Source organism: Aquarana catesbeiana, linkage group LG07 (assembly GCF_042186555.1).
Source record: "Aquarana catesbeiana isolate 2022-GZ linkage group LG07, ASM4218655v1, whole genome shotgun sequence".
NCBI classification, from domain to species: domain Eukaryota; kingdom Metazoa; phylum Chordata; class Amphibia; order Anura; family Ranidae; genus Aquarana; species Aquarana catesbeiana.
In genome coordinates, this window is record NC_133330.1 from 20594507 (window position 1) to 20616847 (window position 22341).

Here is a 22341-nt window from a genome sequence, read left to right on the forward strand (position 1 = left end):
TCACACCACAGTCCGACCGTCCAGAACGCGGTGACATACAACGGGACCAGAAAAAGGAAGCTCAATAGCCAGTAGGGCACTGTCAGGGACTCTGGTGTAAGAGGGGATTCTGTTAGGGACTCTGATATGGGGGGAGGGGGGGGGGAGTCTTATGATAGGGATTCTGATGTAAGGGGGCTTTGTCAGGGACTCTAAGTAGCCAATAGCTTCCGTCTCGTACTTGCTTCAGAGCATGCGCCGTTTTTGGTCCGTCGGAACAGCATACAGACGAGCGGTTTTCCTGATAGGAATTTGTTCCATCGGAAATATTTAGAACATGATCCATTTCTAGGTCTGTCAGAATTTTCGAAAAAAAAAGTCCGATGAGGCCTACACACGATTGGAATATACAATGAAAAGCTTCCGTTGGACTTTTACTGTCGGACATTCCGCTCGTGTGTACACAGCTTTACAGATGATGGAGGCCACTGTGCTCATTGTGCTCAATGCTGCAAAAATGTTTCTGTACCCTTCTCCAGATCTGTCTCTCCATACAATCCTGTCTTGGAGGTCTACAGACAATTCCTTGGACTTCATGGCTTGGTTTGTGCTCTGACATGCACTGGTAATTGTGGGACCTTTATATAGACAGGTGTGTGTCCTTCCAAATCATGTCCATTCAACTGAATTTACCACAGGTGGACTCCAATCAAGTTGTAGAAACATCTCAAGGATGATCAGTAGAAACAGGAGGCACCTGAGCTTAATTCTCAGTGTCATGGCAAAGGCTGTGAATACTCATGTATATGTTTTTTTTTCCATCTTTAATAAATTTGCAAAGAGTTCAAACAAACTTCTTTCATGTTGTCATTATGGGGAATTGTTTGTAGAAAATAATGAATTTAATCCATTTTAGAATAAGGCTGTAAGATAACAAAATGTGGAAAAAGTGAAACGTTGTGTATATTTTCTGGATGCATTTTATCTGCAAGGTTCATATTAGCACATGAGCACTGCAGCACAACTCACTGCCCCTTTATGCGGCTTCTCCCTCTCTTAGTCTAAGGCAGTCCATAGATAGTACGTTTTCCTTTCTTTCCACCACGGGTGGAAGGAAAGAAAAATGCTTGATTCCCCCATCGACACAGTTGCGCTGTGAAATGCCTCCCATGGAGCGATTGTGTTCTTCTGGCGGGGAGCCTTCCTAGGTGCCAGAATGCGATGATTACTGCTAGCAGCTTTAGCCGCCAGCAGTAATTGTATGCCAAAAATCCAACAGGCTGGTTGTACCCAAGGTTATTGACGGATCGACTTGGGTACAATCAACCTGCCCATACATGGATGGAAATTTGGCTGGTACCTGCTGAACTTACTTAAGTGCTGTAAGACTGCAAGAGGTTGATACCAAGTCAGATTTAAGTACTTACATTGCTTCCATTTAAAAAATACATTACAAATATGATAATGAATACAGAGCTGCATTCATGTGCATCTTTTATATCTGTTTGGAGATTTGATTGCTATTTGTTAACCCCTTAGAGCCAGGGCCTGCCAGCCCTTTAAGGGGTTTAGAAAGCCGGGGGTGGGCTTATGGTGATGTGACTGCTGTGATTGGCTGTCATCGCAGCCACATGATCGGAAAGCTCCCGATCACAAATACAGTGCCTTGAAAGAGTATTCACACCCCTTGAAATTTTCCACATTTTGTCATGTTAAGGTTGAGTGTTCCCACCACTGTGTCTACAGTAAATAATAGTAATACACCCAATCTACCACCAGTACCAGCTTTCCATTTCTCAGCCAAGATTCAAGGCAAGCATTACACTTACAGCTTCGCTTCTGTCAGCAGCAATCATCTTCCAAGAAGCTGCTAAATCACCCCTGCAAAACCATCATAGCCAGGAGGATCAAGTGAGGTTACAAAATCAGAGCACTTGAAATTTACACCAGAGAGGATTAAAGGGGTTGTAAAGTTATTTTTTTTTTTTTTTTTAAATAACAAACATGTTATACTTACCTTCACTGTGCAGCTCGTTCTGCACAGAGTGGCCCCGAACCTGGTCTTCTGGGGTCCCTCGGCGGCTGTTTCAGCTCCTCCCCGCAAGCATTTACCACCTTCATGCGAGCTCCCTCGCACGGTGGTGAGTGCTTGCGGGCACGCTCCCGTGATACAGCCGGCGGCTATAGCCACTCGCTGTATCACTCGGCCCCGCCCCCCCGGCGCGCCGCGTCATCGGATGTGATTGACAGCAGCGCGAGCCAATGGCTGCGCTGCTTTCAATCCATCCACTGCAGCCAATCAGCGACCAGGCTGAGCTGCAATGAAGCTGACGAGGACGAGGAGCGAAGATTCGAGGCGTCAGGTAAGTAAAACGGGGGGCCTGGGGGCGGCGGTACTGTCAAAAGTTTTTTCACCTTAATGCATAGAATGCATTAAGGTGAAAAAATTTTTACCTTTACAACCCCTTTAAATTTTATCATGTATTGTACAGTATGCATTAATGTCTTGATGGTGACATCTTGTGGCAGTTCCGTGTAACTACAACTTGTTATTTATGTTTGTTAATGGTATAATCCAGTTTCCCTGTATGCTGGGGTTAGTTTAGTCCTTAGATAGCCTCTTTCCTTCTTCTTATTCCCTCAATAAGCATCCAGCCCTCCTAGCAGGCATAAAGCAGAGAAGATTGTCTCTTTACACTTCAAATGAACAAGGAACGTCCCACATTGGCCGGACAGAGGTATGTCAATGCATAAAGCGATGCTCGACACAGAAAAAGGATTATTGACATTTCACTACATGAACATCGAAGACACTGAGGATCCTACCTGACCCTAGAGTCCGGAGACAGAGGGAAGATGGGGGAACTGGAGCGGACCACAGGCGTACTGCTCCTCCTATGGAAGGATTCCTCCATGTTCTCGTACAACAAGTCATTGGCTGTCCCTGGTCCTTCATCCGTTCTGGTTTCTTCTTTACTCAGCTCGTCTAGAGAAAAAAAAAATATTGCACAGGTTAAACCATTAATGAATACTTAAAACTAACCTCCAAGCAAACAGCTAAACACATTGATAATATATATATATATATATATATATATATATATATATATATATATATATATATAAAATCTGTTTTTAACGCTCAGTCTTTCCAGTTCTGATATTTACACATCTCTGCAACACGGTACAGCCCGGTGGATGACACCACTTTCTTGGTTACAGTTTTAGACAGTAGGATTTACTGGTGATGTCCACTATCCACCCCAAGCCTGCTGACTCAACAATGAATGAAAAGCAGAAGACTGATTAGGTCTCCTCTTTGCTCTCCTCTCCCATTAGCAGGTTCCTTATAAGTACAGTGGAACCTCGGATTACGAGCATAATCCGTTCCAGGAGAATGCTCGTAATCCAAAGTACTCCCATATCAAAGCGAGTTTTTCCATTGAAGTCAATGGAAACGAAAATAATTTGTTTTCCGCATTGACTTCAATGGGATGCAATACCGCATGCGGCCAGAGGCGGGAGCGCCAGAGAGCCTCAGAAATGGCCGAAAAGGCTCGGGCACACTTCGGCTGACCTCGGCAAACCTCGGAAAGACTCCATTCACAAGCCTTTCCAAGGTCAGCCGAACTGTCCAAACGCAACCCCACCTCAGGCCAAAAGCGGTACTGCACACCGCTTTTGGCCTGAATCCTGCTCGTTTTGCAAGACAACACTCGCAAACCGAGTTAGGATTTTTAGAAATACAGTGCTCCTTTTGCGAAACGCTCGTTAACCGCGTTACTCGCAAACCGTGGTTCCACTGTACATTGACATGCAACACAGTATAGCTCAGTGGATTACAACACTTTCTCTGTTACAGTTGTAGACTGTAGAAGGGACTGGCCATGTCTTCTCTTCACTACCGGCTGGTTGATTGGACAACGAATGAAAAACAGAAGACTCATTAGATCATCTTTTTTGTTTTCTTCTCCTATCAGCATGTTCCTCATAAGTAAATTTACATGCAACACAGTACGACCCCGCAGAGGACACCACTTTCTCTGCTATAGTTATAGACTGTAGAAGGGATACAATGGCATTCTTTCGCCACCCCCAGCCTGCTGATTGGACAATGAAAGAAAAGCAGATTACAAACAGATTTTTTTTCTCCTCCTTCTTCTCATCAGATGCATCCAAGATGAGAGAGCTCAGAAGGCTGGGCACAGACACTGATCAGGCACAGACACAGAGTATAATAAGAGACTCATGGGAGTAACGAGAGAATGGCAGGTAGAATGAAGATTGCATCGTATAATGAGAGGGGGCTTTGTTCGATTGATAAGAGGGGCCGCCTCTGGCATGAACTGCGTCACATGAAGGAAGAGATCGTTTTTTTGCAAGTGACGCACTTTGTGGTAGGGTCGACCCCTCGTATGCCTCTTTTTCCATATAATCAATGGTTTCATGCACCTTCACCCATTCCTAGGGCTAGAGGAGTTACAATAGCTATACACAATGTCCCCTAGTACCCACAGAAATATGAGTAGATCCTGAGGGCCGCTTTCTTTTTGTAAAAGGAAAGATCCTGGACCAGTGTTATACCCTCGGTACTATATATGCCCCCAATAGTCATACCGTTACATTTTTATCTAAAACTTTGGATATCCTGGGGAAGTTTCGGGAAGGTCTGTTGGTTATGGGAGGGGATTTTAACATTACCTTGGACCCTAGTCTAGAAAACCTCTTCGGGGGAAACCTTAGCATCTCATAAGGCGTTAAGATATCTTAAACGGCGCCTTCGCTCTCTGCGTTTGGTGGACAGTTGGAGGGTGCTGCATGAGTGGGACAGGGATTTCAGTTATTGCTCCAAAATACACAATGTATATTCAAGGATCGATATGTTGTTGATCGATCAATATTTTCCGAAATTCATCAAATATTGAGTCAATCATCATGTCAGATCATGCTCCAATAAGTTTAACGATATGTCCGGCATCGATTGAGCGCCTGAAAAGAACATGGCGATTGAATGAATCTTTTTTGGATGATAAACAGAACGTGGAATCCTTGTCCCGCACACTAGCTCTATACTTTGAGACCAATATATCAGAGGAGGTGTCTGACCAAGTGGTATGGGAAGCCCACAAGGCGGTCATCAGAGGGGAGTTCATTTCAATGGATTCACGTATTAAAAAAAGAGAGACAGAAGTAAATGATCGCGTTCTTAGAGGAAATACATAAACTTGAAATTAAACGCAAGGCCCATTAAAACTTGGGGACATGCAGAGACTGGAGAAACTCCGGGCAGACTTAAAACAGCTTCTCGATCGAAAAGTTCAAAATAAACAGATACTTTGCCCACCGATTCTATGAACAGGGGAATAAGGTTGGGAGACTATTGGCTAGACAACTAAAGAAACAACAGGAGTCACGCCATGTTCACACTATAAAGACAGGCCATAAGCAGATAGTGGACTCCCAAGCAATAGCAGCTGAGTTTCATTGCTTTTATGAGTCTCTATATAACAGACTCAGTTCCTGTGGGGGCGGAGGAGGGTGGACGTTTAGATAGAATCCGGGAATATCTTGAGGCCTCAGGGCTACAGGTCATTCCATCTGCGGCCTTGGAGGAAATGGAAAAAGCAATCTCCATTGAAGAACTGGGTGGAGCGATTGCTGCCTTGCCATTAGGTAAAAGCCCCGGGACCCGATGGTTTCACAACTATGTATTATAAAAAGTTTTCCTCAATCCTGTTGGTTCCTGTTTGCAGATAGCTTAATTTTATCTCTGTCTCTAACCCATTACCTCCAGAGGCATTGTTGACTTAAGTGACGGTTCTTCCGAAGGTAGAGAAAGACCCTCAGTGAAGGTAGGGAAAGACCCTCAGTGAAGGTAGGGAAAGACCCTCAGTGAAGGTAGGGAAAGACCCTCAGTGAAGGTAGGGAAAGACCCTCAGTGAAGGTAGGGAAAGACCCTCAGTGAAGGTAGGGAAAGACCCTCAGTGAAGGTAGGGAAAGACCCTCAGTGAAGGTAGGGAAAGACCCTCAGTGAAGGTAGGGAAAGACCCTCAGTGAAGGTAGGGAAAGACCCTCAGTGAAGGTAGGGAAAGACCCTCAGTGAAGGTAGGGAAAGACCCTCAGTGAAGGTAGGAAAGACCCTCAGTGAAGGTAGGGAAAGACCCTCAGTGAAGGTAGAGAAAGACCCTCAGTGAAGGTAGAGAAAGACCCTCAGTGAAGGTAGAGAAAGACCCTCAGTGAAGGTAGGGAAAGACCCTCAGTGAAGGTAGGGAAAGACCCTCAGTGAAGGTAGAGAAAAACCCTCAGTGAAGGTAGAGAAAGACCCTCAGTGCTGTGCCAGCTACAGACCCAAGGTTACTGGCCCTAAGGTTACAAGAACATTTAGTTAAATTGATTCACCCAGATCAAACTGGGTTTATGAAGGGGCGAGAGGCTAGAGATAATACTATTGGGGCCCTGCATGTATTGCATTGGATGCATAATGGACCCAACCAGACCTCGAGTGTAGTAATTTCAATGGATGCTGAAAAGGCATTCGATAGGGTGGGGGTGGAATTTTATGGTCGAGGGTTTTGAGGAAGATGGGTCCGAGAGAGCAGATGATGGGATGGGTGACGGCACTGTATGAAGATCCTAGAGCAAGGGTTAAAGTTAATGGTAAACTATCATATTATTTTGAGATACGGAATGGAACTAGGTGGGGATGCCCGCTGTCCCCATTGTTATTTACTATGGTGGTGGAGCCCTTCCTGCGCACGATTAGGGGACATAGGAAGATCAAGGGGATTTGTATTGGATCAACAGAACATAAGACCTCAGCTTACGCAGATGATCTACTGTTGTACCTCTCCTCCCCTCAAGAGTCTTTGATGGAACTGATGTATATTTATATAATTTTTTTTTTTATTTTTTATTTTTTATTGAGGGAGAGTCCCGCACAGCTGAGTCTCTCGTGCAACATTGCGGAATTGAGAGAGGGCTCAGGTAAGTATTAGGGTGCTGCTGCACTCAGAAGGTTTTTCTTTATATCTTAATGCATATCAGTGGTGGCTGGTGGACTTTTCTTCTGGGGGGGACGGCAAACAACCAGCACTACCCCCCCCTCCAAGGCAGTGTGGCACTGATCCCAAGGGTCAGCTGCGGGGCTCGCGGCACTGCTAGCCAGCACCTCCTCCTCTCCTCCTGTGTCCTCTGAGCAGCGGCGGGTCTAGCTCCAGCGTGTCTCCTCTTCCACAGCACTAGGCATCCAATAGGATCGCCTGGCGCTTTGGCCAATCGGGAAACCGGTCTCACTGACCTGCCTCCTGATTGGCGTGGAGTAACTGTAGTGTGAAAATAGTGAAAATCCATTCGCTATGGTCACACAATTGGGTGGTATTGGGGCACACTCCCTGCGCCTCCAAGCCCACCCTGATTTGAAGCCTATTAGAGCCTCTGGCTCTAATCAGGTGCTTCAAAAAACACCCCCGCCATAGAAATTCATGTGCCCGGCATCCTGAAAGGGCCCGAGCACAAGGATAGGGAGGGCTGCGTAGGTGTTGGGGCAGGCGGCGCTATTCCGCTCACAATGCACGGGCCGCCCCTGATGCATAGGAATGCATTAAGATAAAAAAACTTCTGCCTTCAAAACCACTTTAAGGTAGACTGATTTGACTTTTGCCCAGCCATACTGTGCTTTTGATAGAATTACCAGTTTCAGTGGTCCCCCCCCCGGTTGCTTTAAACTGCCCTGACTTGGCAGCAATAAGTTGGGACTAGGTTTCTCTGGGTTATGGCATTTTACTTTATCATATTTCTTTATTTACAGGTTCTTATATACTGCCGTCAATTTACGCAACGCTTATCACATATATTGTACATTCACATCATATCATCCTGATGGCCGCCACCTTCCCCAGTCTAGCTGCAAAACAAACTGCGCTTTTTTCCTCTCCAGTTCACACTCATCATGTTCATCTCTCCTCCTCGCTGGCGGCTGCTCCCAGCCGTGCATTCGCCTCACGTCTACATTACAGCAGCAGCAAAGGTAATTAGTTCGAGAAATTAACCGATGCCATCAGCCCAGATCTAAAGAGCCTCATGGAAATGATTTTAATTGGCGAAGTGATGATTTGTTTTAATAGACCCCATCTTGGCGGTCTGTCAGGGGCCCCGACCTCTGCCCAGACTTACCAGCTCTCACCTCTTTATCCTAGAACAATTATTTCCCTTTTTAGAGCTCAAGACCTTCCGAGTGTTGATGAAGCTGCAGACAATTAAGTAAATGAAGGAAACTAACTTGGCCGCCTATTTTTTATTTTCACTTCATCAACAAGTGATCGTCATTGTTCCCCATTAATGATCAACCTGCAGCGGGGACGTTTACAGCACACCTCCTTCCCGGCAAAGCAGGCTGAATACTTCATCCAATTCCTATATATTTTTTTTAATTTTATTTTATTTTTTTTTAGATACAGTACATGTCAAAAAATATCTTTAGGGAGCCAGAAAGAAAAACCTTTAGCATGTTAATCCAGCAAACCAATTTAGAAAAGTATGACTGACTTGTCATTTCTGGCTCATATATGTTTAGGGATCGATCAGCAGCAGACAAGAGATTATTATTTTGTCTGGAAATCCTCTTTACACATAAAATACAATAAATTTGGCTTAAAGTGGTTGTAAACCCTTCCATATACCCAGTGAAGTTGCCTGTCCTCAGGTGATACGCAGAGATGAAACAAATCCTTCTACATAAGTTGTACCTGTTTGTCTGCAGCCCACTCTCCTCTAAAGCCTTTCAAAGTGCAGAATTAATACAGCTTGTCTGAGCCGTCAGAGAGTTGAAATTACACACCGCAGAGCTCAGGGAGGAGAGCTCTGAGAGCTGATTGGAGGGAAGGGACACACACCCCTCCCTCCCCGTCACCTTTTTCTGGCGTCAAGAAAATTTGACAGAAGTGAATCATGCAGATAGCAAAGGAAGGAAACAGCAGAAAACGGGTCACAGGATTGCAGAACGAACCGCACTCCTGTGATCCAAAGAAGCTTTCCCCGTACTTCTTTAAATTTTTGGTTAACCCTTTCTTTATTAAAGTGGTTGTGAACCCCCTTGACCTATTTTTACATATAGGTAAGCCTATAAGGCTTACCTATATGCACTGAAGAAATCTCCTAAACGTGCGTCGTTTAGGAGATATTTACCTTGCAGTGCGCCAGTGATGTCATCAGCGCATGCGCAGCGAAGAAACGGCGCTCCGTGACAGCTCTTCCCCAGCGTGTGCCGTGACTGGTGGCTCCCGCGCACATGTGGCTCTGGCCAGACACAGAGCCAGAGTTCACGGCCCCGGAAGGAAGAGAGGAGAAGATGGATGCTTCCACCAGCAGGGACATCGCGGACTTCGTTTGCAGGTAAGTGGCACATAATGGGCTAGTATGCGATGCATAAACAGAAGAGTCAGTGCTACTACCCATACACAACATAGATAGCAGAGCTCCCAGGTGCTCGATCCACAGTCGCTGGCTGAGTACAGTAATGTAGAAAAAATGATCCGCACACCGCTGTTGCTCTTAAAATTTCTTTATTTTATTGAATAGCCACAGTGAACAAACGCTCATTAAGTCAGTTGACGGGTTTTAGCCTATAAGGCCTTAGTCATAACCACATTACAGACATAAAACTTTGGCTGAGTACAGTAATGTAGAAAAAATGATCCGCACACCGGCTGTTGCTCTTAAAATTTCTTTATTTTATTGAATAGCCACAGTGAACAAACACTGATTAAATCAGTTGACATGTTTCAGCCTATAAGGCCTTAGTCATAAGGGTTATGACTAAGGCCTTATAGGCTGAAATGCGTCAACTGATTTAACCAGCGTTTGTTCACTGTGGCTATTCAATAAAATAAAGAAATTTTAACAGCAACAACCGGAGTGTCGATCATTTTTTCTACACTAGTATGCGATGCATACCATCCCATTATGCTTTTACTTTGCAGGGGAATAAAGAGGAAGTAAAACCCATCAAGGTTTACTTCCTCTTTCATTCCTTCATTCTCTTCCCTTCAGCTTGATCCTTTTTTTTTTTATATTAGTTTAGGCAATAGTAAATTTAAGAGCTGGGGATAGGGGCCGCCTTTGGCATCCTTACCTTGGGTACCAGAGGACCTCTTCCTGGCTCTGCACTGATTATAGTTCCAGCAGGTTTTTAAGGTCTTGATTCATACAGACTCGGTTCGGCCATGTTTTTCCTCCTCCTGACCACCCAACTAAAAAGCCCAACATGGGCACCCGGAGGGGACGGTACACATGCCACAGCTGCCATCCTTTGCTTCATGGCCGTGAAAAATGTAAATCTGCTTGATGAGTTCGACAGGTGGCATCGCCCTTTAAACTCTCCCACTGAAATCAATGCGATCGTGCAGCAATCATGAACTTGTGGTGTTGTAGTTCAAAGCATAATTTAGTTTGGCGCAAAAAAAAAAAAAAGTAGTCCAGAGTATAGCTTCCTGAACACCGCTGCTCCACCACAGATCACTTTTCAAAGGCATGGTAGATACTGCCGCCGGTGTGAGCCTAACAGTGCTGAGTGGGTGTGCATCCTCCAATCCTAATCTGGTGCAAGATCTGGTATTTAGAAGAGATACTCTGACAGTTAATTAACAGCTAAAAAATAATGCACAAGATACACCGAGGTATCTGAAATACTGCCAAGGACACAATCCTCTAAGTCAGTCTCTTATCTTGTTATTTACATTGTGTAGTTATTCTAGAACATTCCAATGACGCTTATTGTTGTGAATTCTTATCATCTATATAGATACATTGTTACTCATCGTGGCTCTAGCTAAAACAGCAGCACATTGTCGGAGAAGGTATGAAAGGTATGAAAGGTGTGATTGCACTCTGATAAGCAGACTTGCTACTTTGCATCCAAAGCACAAATGCTCCTCTGATCCTTCCCATCACATCAGACTGGAACGTATATACAGCTTTTCACACCATCTCTGCTTTTTCTCCATAGTTCATTGCTAAACTGTAAAATCTAATTTGTTCTTCCATTTCCATTCAGTGAGGTAAAGATGAGATATTACATATCAGCAAGCAAGCCATAAGCACGATTGCAGGTTTTTTTTTCTCTAGCTTATTTCACAGCTCTGCTTTTAAACAGGTCAGAGGAGATCAGATTACACAGACTGCAGAGGCTGGGCACACCCCCTCGCTCTCCTAGCAGAGATGCTGCGGCCTGGCTTAGTCATTTGCATACAAAAGGTTTTAATATTATATTGCCCCAGCAATAAATATTTGATTCCTGCCCTCCACTGCTCTGTGTTGGCAGAGCTGAGTAACAGCCACACCCCCTCACAAGTGTCCTCATACAGACTTGTACTGCAGAGAAGGGGAGGGGCATTCCTGACCAGATATGTAACGGAGTTCTGATTAAGGAGATTGTACAATACAATGGGCTCCAGTAACTTACCTGGCGTCAGGAATGGCCCTCCTTTCTCCACTGCCCCTGTGCTGGCAGAGCTGAGTAACAGCCACACCCCTCACAAGTGTCCTCATACAGACTTGTACTGCAGAGAAGGGGAGGGGCATTCCTGACCAGATATGTGACAGAGTTCTGATTAAGGAGATAGTAGAATACAATAGGCTCCAGAGATAGACTCAGTAATCAGAACTTAGTAACAGACCTGGTCAGGAATGCCCCCCCCCCCCTCCACTGCTCTGTGCTGACAGAGCTGAGTAACAGTCACACCCCTCACAAGTGTCCTCATACAGACTTGTACTGCAGAGAAGGAGAGGGGCATTCCTGACCAGATATGTGACAGAGTTCTGATTAAGGAGATTGTACAATACAATAGGCTCCAGAGATAGACTCAGTAATCAGAACTCAGTAACAGACCCTGTCGGGAATGCCCCTCCCCTTCTCCACTGCTCTGTGCTGACAGAGCTGAGTAACAGCCACACCCCCTCACAAGTGTCCTCATACAGACTTGTACTGCAGAGAAGGGGAGGGGCATTCCTGACCAGATATGTTACGGAGTTCTGATTAGATTGTACAATACAATGGGCTCCAGAGTTAGACTCAGTAATCAGAACTCCGTAACTTACCTGGGGTCAGGAATGCCCCTCCCTTCTCCACTGCCCCTGTGCTGGCAGAGCTGAGTAACAGCCACACCCCACACAAGTGTCCTCATAGAGACTTGTACTGCAGAGAAGGGAAGGGGCATTCCAAACCAGATATGTTACGGAGTTCTGATTAAGGAGATTGTACAATACAATGGGCTCCGGTAACTTACCTGGTCAGGAATGCCCCTCCCTTCTCCACTGCCCCTGTGCTGGCAGAGCTGAGTAACAGCCACACCCCTCACAAGTGTCCTCATACAGACTTGTACTGCAGAGAAGGTGAGGGGCATTCCTGACCAGATATGTGACAGAGTTCTGATTAAGGAGATTGTACAATACAATGGGCTCCAGATTTAGACTCAGTAATCAGAACTTAGTAACTTACCTGGGGTCAGGAATGCCCCTCCCTTCTTCACTGCCCCTGTGCTGGCAGAGCTGAGTAACAGCCACACCCTTCACAAGTGTCTTCACAGACTTGTACTGCAGGGAAGGTAAGGGGTATTCCTGACCAGGTATGTGACTGAGTTTTGATTAAGGAGTTTGTACAATACAATAGGCTCCAGAGTTAGACTCAGTAATCAGAACTCCGTAACAGACCTGGTCAGGAATGCCCCTCCCCTTCTCAACTGCTCTGTGCTGACAGAGCTGAGTAACAGCCACACCCCCTCACAAGGGTCTTCATACAGATTTGTACTGCAGGGAAGGGGAGGGGTACTCCTGACCAGGTACGTTACCGAGTTCTGATCAAGGAGATTGTACAATACAATAGGCTCCAGAGTTAGACTCAGTACAGTCCTGTGACATGTGACTGCATTTGCTTGTAAACGCCTTAAAATTCAATTTTCACTCAGTAGAAATGCTGCTTCATGCCCTCCCCTCCACTGCTCTGTGCTGGCAGAGCGGAGTAACATCCACACCCCTAGAAAGTGTCCTCACACAGACATGCACGGCAAATAATGTGGTGAGCATACCTAAGCAGGTCTGTTACTGAAGGCCAATTACAAAGTGCACTGGCCATAACTCTAGTGCCTATTGTATTGCACACCTATATCACGGCCTGCAAGATTTGCTTGGAAATGCCTTAAAAAAAAAAAACTATTTCATTTCAGTCAAAATGCTGCTTTCTGCCCTCCCCTCCACTGCTCTGTGCTGACAGAGCTGAGTAACAGCCACACCCCCTCATAAGTGTTCTCACACAGGGTTGTACTGCAGAGAAAGGGAGAGGAGGGGCATTCCCGACCAGGTCTGTTACTGAGTGTATTGGGTCCAACTCCGGCGCCTACTGTATTGCACAGTCATATTCAGATGCCTGGAACAACTGTCACAACAGGCAACTGGGGGAATGTCTATGAAAATGGAGGTTAGTATTATGTACATTATGTCCGACTACATATTTCAGAGACTTTAATGGAGCTTGTAAGAGTAGCTTAAATGTATTCCCTGTTCTAACTTTTTTGATAATATTACGAAGGAGTTTTTTTTTCTTTCAACAAGCAGCTCTTTCTCTAGTACTGTGGGCTTGTTTACAGATGCATTGCCCTCTGAAGAGCAATCAGCAGCGGAACACTTTTCAGAGGACGTTTGACAGGCAGTGAGGAGGCAACATGTCACCCCTAAAAGCCCACACCACCACCAAATGCATTGCAGGCGACTGCGATGCAGCCCTATTAACCTGAAAGTGTTGCGTTTGGCGGACCTGCCCATTTTCCAGTCCAGTCATGTGATCCGGCGCTCCCCCATTTTAGCCAGCAGCAGCTGCAGGGGAGACCGACAATGGATGGGCCATGGGAGGGCTATGGGTGAGGTCTCTCCCCTGCACCCACCATCTTCCTCATCCACTTTCCCTTCAGAAGGTTTTACCCCCTTCATAATCAGGCCGTTTTTTTTGCTATTCGGCACTGTGCTAATTTAACTGTCAATTGAGCGGTCATGCAACGCTATACCCAACAGAAATGTATATATATCTATAGATATATATATATATATCTATAGATATAGATATCTATAGATATAGATATCTATAGATATCTATATCTATATCTATATCTATATCTATATCTAGATCTATATATATATATATATATATATATATATATGTACCACTTCGTGTTGGTCTATCACATAAAGTCCCAATAAAACACATTGACGTTTTTGGTTGTAACATGACAACATGTGGACAATTTCAAGGGGTATGAATACTTTTTCGAGGCACTGCATTTACTAAAACTATTGCATTTCCATGTTCTGTGTACTGTGGGGGACCAGATATACTGAATGCAGGCTCCTTGGTTTAGAAATACTAAGTTTATCATGGAACTTTGCTTTCAGGGGATGGTGTTTAAAACGCAGTTCATCCGAATGTTTTTACTGCCCCCACCAACCGCCTACGTAAAATTATCCTAAAGGTTTTGACATACCCTGACAGCCAGCTACTGGGGATTCTAATTCTACCACAGCTGGAAAACTATGGGGAACAAAGACTGTTTTTCATATAGTATCTTAATAAATACTAAAAGACAGCATAACAATGTTGCAAAACGATCTCTTTGTACCGACAAACTATTTTTCCCCGCCGCTCTAACGTACGTGCCAGGACTGCGCATTGCAAAACATTCATTGTTCTGGTTTTCCCATTCACTGTATAATCTGTGCATACGCATTAGGAAGACAATTGTCGTCGGCAGACAGCCCACGAGGGAGCGGCCTGCAGTCACAGCCGAGATTTACAATCATTTCATAAAGAGGTTTGCAAAAAAAAAAAAAAAAAAAACAGGCAAGTCAGGGCGCCATGCAGCGAGACGGAATTCATTATGGAGCGCACAATCCAAACTGCCCGGGCCAAAGACACGACGGCTATTAAATCTAAAGAGCCTTAAAAGGGAGGAGGGCAGAGATTGGCTTCTCTTTATTAAAAGCGGGAGCCATTTATGCAAAGAGGACGGCATTCATTATGCAGCAATACTGCACAGGGCCGGGTACAATGTATCAAAGTTTCAGAATGGAAGAGTCTGGGGTGAATCAGATCTTTCATTCTTTTTTTAAGCTCCAAGAAAAAAACTTTATTGAAAATTCAAAACATAGCATTGTCATACAAATATAGTACAATACACTGCCCGAGTGGGCCACGATTTAAATCAAGCCAAACAAAAATAACAGCAAAAAAATTGAAGTAGTACATAGGCAGTATACAGCTGCACGTCAAGACCAATTCATCAGGTTTTTCATTCTTAAAGTGGTTGTAAACCTCAGATATGAAATATGAACAAAGCCGATCCCTCTATAGTGTGTGCTTGTCTCAATCCAGAGCAATAAGTGTCATTTCTGTCTGTTGCTTGCTTCCTCTGCTATCAGAGTCCCTTCTGGTATGTTTTCCTGACACCAAAAGAAAAATGGTGACAGGGGAGGGACTGCCAACACAACCTGTGATTGACAGCCTCAGCTCTGTGGAGGGGGGGGGGGTGTCCCCACCAATCAGCTCCTCACCGAGCTCTGCAGTCTGTAATTTCAGCTCTCCGCCCCCTTATTTCTGACAGCTCACACAAGCTTTATGAATTATGCACTTTGAATGGAAGTAGAGAAGAGAAGACTGCAGATAAACAGGTACAACATATGTAGGAGGATTTGTTTCAACTCTGTACATCATTCGAGGCCAGTCACTTTACTGCGTATATGTAAGGGATTACAACCACTTTAACTGCTTGCCGACCAGCCACCGCAGTACTACTGCAGCAGATTGGCACGGCTGCGCGAATTGCCACCATAGTACGTCGGCTCTTTAAAACGATATTGCAGGCGCGCGAGCACCCACATTGTGTCCCCGGGGCCCATGCATGTGGCCGGCGTGCGCAATGTCCGCCGGGCACCCGAGATTGCTCCCAACAGAGCCAGAACAGGGATCTGTGTGTGTAAACACACAAACCCCGGTTCTGTCAGGGGAGTAGAGACAGATCATGTGTTCCTATTAAGTAGGAACAGCGATATGTCCCCTCCCCCAGTCAGTCCCACCCCCCCCACAGTTAGAACACACACGAGGGAACACATTTAACACCTTGGTCGCCCCCTGGTGTTAATCCCTTCCCTGCCAGTGACATTTATACAGTAATCAGTGGCTATTTTTAGCTCTGATCGCTGTATAAATGTCAATGGTCTCAAAAATGTGTCAAATGTGTCCAATCTGTCTGCCGCAATGTCGCAGTCCCGATAAAAATGGCAGATCGCCACCATTACTAGTAAAAAAAAAAAAAAATAATAATAAAAATGCCATAAATCTATCCCCTATTTTAGACACTTTTCACTTATTGCGATTTTTTTTACCAAAAATATGTAGAAGACAAAATATCGACCAAAACGGATGAAGAAATTTGTTTGTTTTTTTAAAAAATTGGGATATTATAGCAAAAAGTAAAAAAATATTGTTTTTTTTTTTCAAACTTGTCACTCTTCTTTTGTTTATAGCGCAAGAAATAAAAACCGGCGAGATGATCAAATACCACCAAAAGAAAGCTCTATTTGTGGGGAAAGAAAACATGATAAAAATGTCATATGGGTACAGTGTTGCATGACTGCGCCATTGTCATTCAACGTGTTACAGCGCTGAAAACTGAAAATTGGTCTGGGCAGGACAGGGGGTGAAAATGCCCGGTATTGAAGTGGTTAAAAAAGGTACAGGGACTCACTGGACACCCAGCAAGAATTTATGGCATCGCTGTTTTGTTTTTTGGGATATTTATCATAGCAAAAAGTACAAAATATTGTGTTTTTTTTTTTTTTCAAAATTGTCGCTCTTTTTTTGTTTATAGTGCAAAAAATAAAAACCGCAGAGGTGATCAAATACCACCAAAAGAAAGCTCTATTTGTGGGGAAAATTTTGTTTGGATACAACGTCGCACGACCGCGCAATTGTCAGTTAAAGCGACACAGTGCCGTGTCGCAAAAAATGGCCTGGTCATTAAGGGGGCAAATCCTTCCGGGGCCGAAGTGGTTAAACTTTGATACCCTTGACCTTGAAATTTATATAAACAGAGTGATAGAGCGTCAGGAGTACAGGAATACCCCTTTGAAGTCCTTCCATATACCCAGTGAAGTCACTGGACTTAGTTGCTAATTTGCGATTTATCTGTAGTATTGTCTTCTCTACATCCATTCAAATTCCAGAATTTATAAGCTTGTCTCAGACTTCAGAAAATAAATGGGGCGGAGTGCTGAAGTTACACTATGCAGAGCTCAGTGAGGAGAGCTCTGACAGCTGATTGGAGGGAAGAGACACCCCCCCCCTTCACACAGGGACAGATCTGAGGCTGTCAATCTGCTGGAGCTCCTTCCCCTTTTTCTCATGCAGATAGAGGGAGGAAGCAGCAGACAGAAACGGCACTTAGTGCTCTGGATTGAGACAAGTACAAACTATAGAGGGATATTGCTTTGTTCATATTTTGATGTCTGAGGCTTACAACCACTTTAACGTGGAGTTCCAACTGTTAACAAATTTTTTTTGGATGAACATCTTAATTTAAAAAAAACTTAATAGCACTCACGTTTCTCTTTTCAATCGCTGCACAATTGCCGATTTAATTAAGCAAGATATGTTTTATTCCTCGTTCTTGGCAATTTACATCTTGCTTGCGGGCCATGTGAAGCCCACAAGCACCATCTTCCAGGCTCTGGTGCAGCTGAGCGACCAGCATGCACTGCCCGTTCTCGCGCATGTGCTGTATGTACGGCTCGCAGCGCCGCACACTTCTGACGATACCATCACAATGGGCGTCGTCGTCAGGAAGTGTGATGGCAACAAAGCCCTCGGCGCTGCCCACTGACTCCTGGGAAATGACGACGCATCTCCCAGGAGCACTAGCGAGCACGAGCGCAGAGGGAAGTGACGTCAGGCGCCAGGGAGAGGAAGAGGCAGATTCCAAGGCACCCCCTAGCAACAGACTTGAAAACGCAAGTAAAAAAAATGTTTTCTAAATGTTGTTTATTAGGTTTAATGCTGCTGAATAATGCAAAGTTAATTTTATGGGTGGATCTCCGTTTTAAGTTCCTTCTTTTAATGGCTAGCAACAAATTGAAACTTTTGAAATTACCAAAAGATCACTTGTAAGTAATATAGTTTTAGAATATAATATAGTAATTTATTTACTATAATACATGAAAATTTCATTAACATTAATGTAATCTAGTTTGAATGTAATATATTAGTTTTTAATATACTGTAATACAGTTTTAATAGAGGCAACCATTTAAAACTTTTGAAATAACCAAAAGATCACGGAAGTCTTCCGTCGTATAGTTTAGGAGTCCTTTTATTCTGACTCCAGTTGCAATGATAGTGACTCTAGTACACGTTTAGGAGATATTTACATTACCTATAGGTACAAATTATGCATGGGAGTTTACTCCCACTTTAACCACTTCCCATCCCAGCCATCGTCAAATGACGTCCGCAGGAGGGATCTCCCATCCTGGGTGGGCGTCATAGGACGTCCTCGGCTCCCCGGCCGTCTAGGGGGCGCGTCCCTCGCCACGTCACTCGGGAGCCGGTGTGCATTCCCGGCGGCCACGATGTCTGCCGGGCACCCGCAATTGCCCGATAACAGAGCAGGACCGTGGATCTGTGTGTGTAAATATCCACGTCCTGTCAGGTCAGAGGAGACCAATGGTGTGTTCCCAGTACAGAGGAACACCGATCAGTCTCCTCCCCTTGTTAGTTTTCCCCCCCTACAGTTAGAATCACTCCCTAGGTAACACATTTAACCCCTTGATCGCCCCCTAGTGGTAACCAATTCCCCTGCCAGTGACATTTACACAGTAATCAGTGCATTTTTATAGCACTGATCGCTGTATAAATGTGAATGGTCCCAAAATAGTGTCAAAAGTGTCCGATGTGTCTGCCGCAATGTCGCAGTCATGATAAAAATTTACAGATCACCGCCATTACTAGTAAAAAAAAAAAATAAAAATGCCATAAATCTATTCCCTATTTTGTAGACGCTATAACTTTAGCGCAAACCAATCAATATACGCTTATCGCGATTTTTTTTTTTTACCAAAAATATGTAGAATACATATCGGCCTAAACCGAGGAAAAAAATTAGTTTTTTAAAAAAAAATTAAAAAATGGGATATTATAGCAAAAAGTTAAAAATATTGTGTATTTTTCAAATTTGTCACTCTTCTTTTGTTTATAGCGCAAGTAGTAAAAACCGCAGAGGTGATCAAATACCACCAAAAGAAAGCTCTATTTGTGTGAAAAAAATGATAAAAATGTCATTTGGGTACAGTGTAGCATGACCGCGCAATTGTCATTCAATGTGTTACAGCGCTGAAAACTGAAAATTGGCCTGGGCAGGAAGGGGGTGAAAATGCCCTGTATTGAAGTGGTTAAAAAAGGTACAGGGACGCACTGGACACCCAGCGTTTTTTATTTTCTTTTTTTGTACGTTGCAGAAACACATGAAATTTTGCACGTGTTTGTACAAAACACAATTATTTTATTATTATACAGGATTTATATAGCCCCAACAGTTTACGCAGCACTTTACAAAATAAAGGGGAGACAATACAATTATAATACAATAAGATACAGGAGGATTAGGAGGGCCCTGCTCAGAAGAGCTTACAATCTAATAGGGTGGGGCAGGTGGTACAAAAGGTTGTACCTGTGGGGAATGCTGATGGAAGTGGTAAAAGATTAGTTGGAGACGTGATAGGCTTCCCTGAAGAGATGAGTTTTCAGGCATCGCCTGAAGGTAGCAAGAGTAGGGGATAGCCGGACAGGTGGAGGTAGAGAGTTCCAGAGGATGGGAGAGGCTCTGAAGAAATCCTGGAGACGAGCATGGGAGGAGGAGACGAGAGAGCTTGAAAGTAGGAGGTCTTGAGAAGAGCAGAGAGGACAATTTGGGTGATATTTGGAGACAAGATTGGTGATGTAGCTCGGGGCAGAGTTGTGAATGGCTTTGTATGTTGCGGTTAGTATTTTGAATTTAATTTGCTGGGTGATTGGGAGCCAGTGTAGGGATTGGAGGAGAGGGTTGGCAGACACTGAATGGAGACCAGTGTAGGGATTGGAGGAGAGGGTTGGTGGACACTGAACGGTGGGTAAGGTGGATGAGTTTGGCAGCAGCATTGAAGAGACTGAAGAGGGGAGGAGCCTATGGAGAGGCAGGCCCAATGAGAAGGGAGTTGCAAATATGATCCTAATCTAAATATGGGGAAAATATAAAGGAATGTGAAATAACCCAATGCTGTTACCAGACTATCTTTCCCTTTAGGGCCTTTAAAGGAGGAATAGATGCATTATTTTCAATATCTGCACTGATGGGAACTGCCCAGCTCACCATGTAAGCTGGAAAGCAGCTCGTGATTCTAGGCAGTGTCTTCTCTATGATTTCAGGCCCTGATGCACAGCTGGCCATCATAAAAAAAAAAAAAAAAAATTGTCCGTCTCCAAAGCAGGAAAAAGATGTTGTTATTCGAGATTTACTGCCCTGAATTTAATTAGTAAGGCAGCAAATTAAATTATTGTTTTACCCACAAACAAAACACCGGGGCTAATCAAAAAGCGTGCTCTATGTTTATATAGAAGAGCTGCCAAAAGGCACTAACTACAGACAAGTGCTCCCTTTATCGCCTTCCCGTTGCAGTCCGGAAGACCTGTCCACTACATCAGCGATTCTCAACCCTGTCCTCAAGTACCCCCAACAGGCCATGTTTTGGGAATTTCTCTTGGATAAAATAGCTGTCCAAAATACAAAGCCATTGACTCTGATTTAAAGCACATGTGCAAGATAAAGGAAAACCTGCAAACATGGCCTGTTGGGGGTACTTGAGGACAGGGTTGAGAACCACTGCACTACACTGGTGCATGAGTCCTTAGGTGCGGGAGGAAGGCACAGGCGCACCATCCAGCCCCACTGCTGGACAGCTGCTTGCAGATAGGTGGTGCACCAATCCGTCAGGGATGGGCTCAGCCCTTCCTTCTCAAAGCTGGCCGCTCGGCTGTCGGCTTATTGCCAGCTCCTAACTCTTCACAGTGACTCACCTGTTGATGATATCCTGCTAGTCAGTCCAGCCTACTTAAGCCGTCCAGTCCAGATGATCTCTGCCTTCGCCACATCTCTAGAGATGCTCTCCTGTGTTCCTGTTAAAGACTTGCTTGGCTGACATCCCTTCAGGCTCCAGATCCTGCTTGCTGTTCGGGTATGCTCATCTCTGGCTCCCTGACGTTTTGGCTTGTCTGACTATCCGTTCCGGTTCCTGAACTCTGGCTATGTTTTGGCTACGTTTACTTTTTTTTTATTATTATTATTAAACAAGTGTGATTTAACTGTACTTCTGTCTCAGTCTGATTCATGGCTTCTGACACTATCGGAACAAGGGCAGTGTGTGCCGGAGATGAACGCTGGAATGCAAGCAGTCTGCATTTCAGGCATTGGTCCCTGGGTGCATGCTGCTTTAAACATTAGTACTACTCGGTGTACCATCCAGCCCTCTCAAGACGTAGCAGCTTTCAGACTCCCTGTTTTATAGGCTGTCGGCAGAGACTCTGGACGTTGTGCCTGTGGATCATGGAGAGAGTAGATCATTCTCTAATGATGGACTGCCACGTGGACAATGGATGCTAAGAGCACAATAAAGCTTTCCTTCTGGAGTGGATGGGAAGATGTAATATTAATCTTGTACAAGGGAATGGTCAGAGGAAATATGGTGGCCCTCCTGCAGATTGGGATGGAGGAGCTCCTTCACTTGGGACAGAAATATTTATCAACCATAATCCTCAGGAGATCTAGGACGATAAATTGATTCCACACTATCAGACTGCTGGGACATTGCATGTCTTCTGATGACGTGTCTAGTGGACAGAATACACCAGGTTGAGTCTCTCCCATTGTTAATTGGGTCATCTATTGTTTCTATCTGTCTGCTAGTATTGTGTGAACTCCACCTAGACTGGTTTAAGTGACTAGTTATTTAGCTCATGTTAATTAGATCACTGTCAGCTATTATGTGCTAAAGGTGGATTAGCATATAGTATATGTTGGTTGTTCCTTAGTTTAATTATATTCCTGTTTACAGTTTGTATTGTTAGGGTAATATGATCAGGAGGGGAATGTCCTCCTGTGGGGTATAAAGTATATGTCCAAGTTTTAATAAACAGTACTTCCTTTGGTTCTATCCCAACATCTTGTCTGTGTACGATGTTTGGGGTAAAGGTCTGGTATTGGCTCTCAGTCTGCTCGGAACGGTTTGGAAGGCGGGAGG

At 44.5% G+C, this 22341-nt stretch overlaps 1 protein-coding gene across 2 annotated transcripts in view; it reads right to left on the reverse strand.

The window, feature by feature from the left end:
* RAD18 (RAD18 E3 ubiquitin protein ligase) overlaps window positions 1-22341 on the reverse strand; it is a 418996-nt gene that overhangs the window by 150349 nt on the left and 246306 nt on the right. For both annotated transcript variants that reach the window (XM_073591734.1, XM_073591735.1), the window contains one exon: window positions 2806-2965. In XM_073591734.1, coding sequence (XP_073447835.1) covers window positions 2806-2965 — 160 coding nt within the window. The remainder of the gene's footprint in view (window positions 1-2805; window positions 2966-22341) is intronic.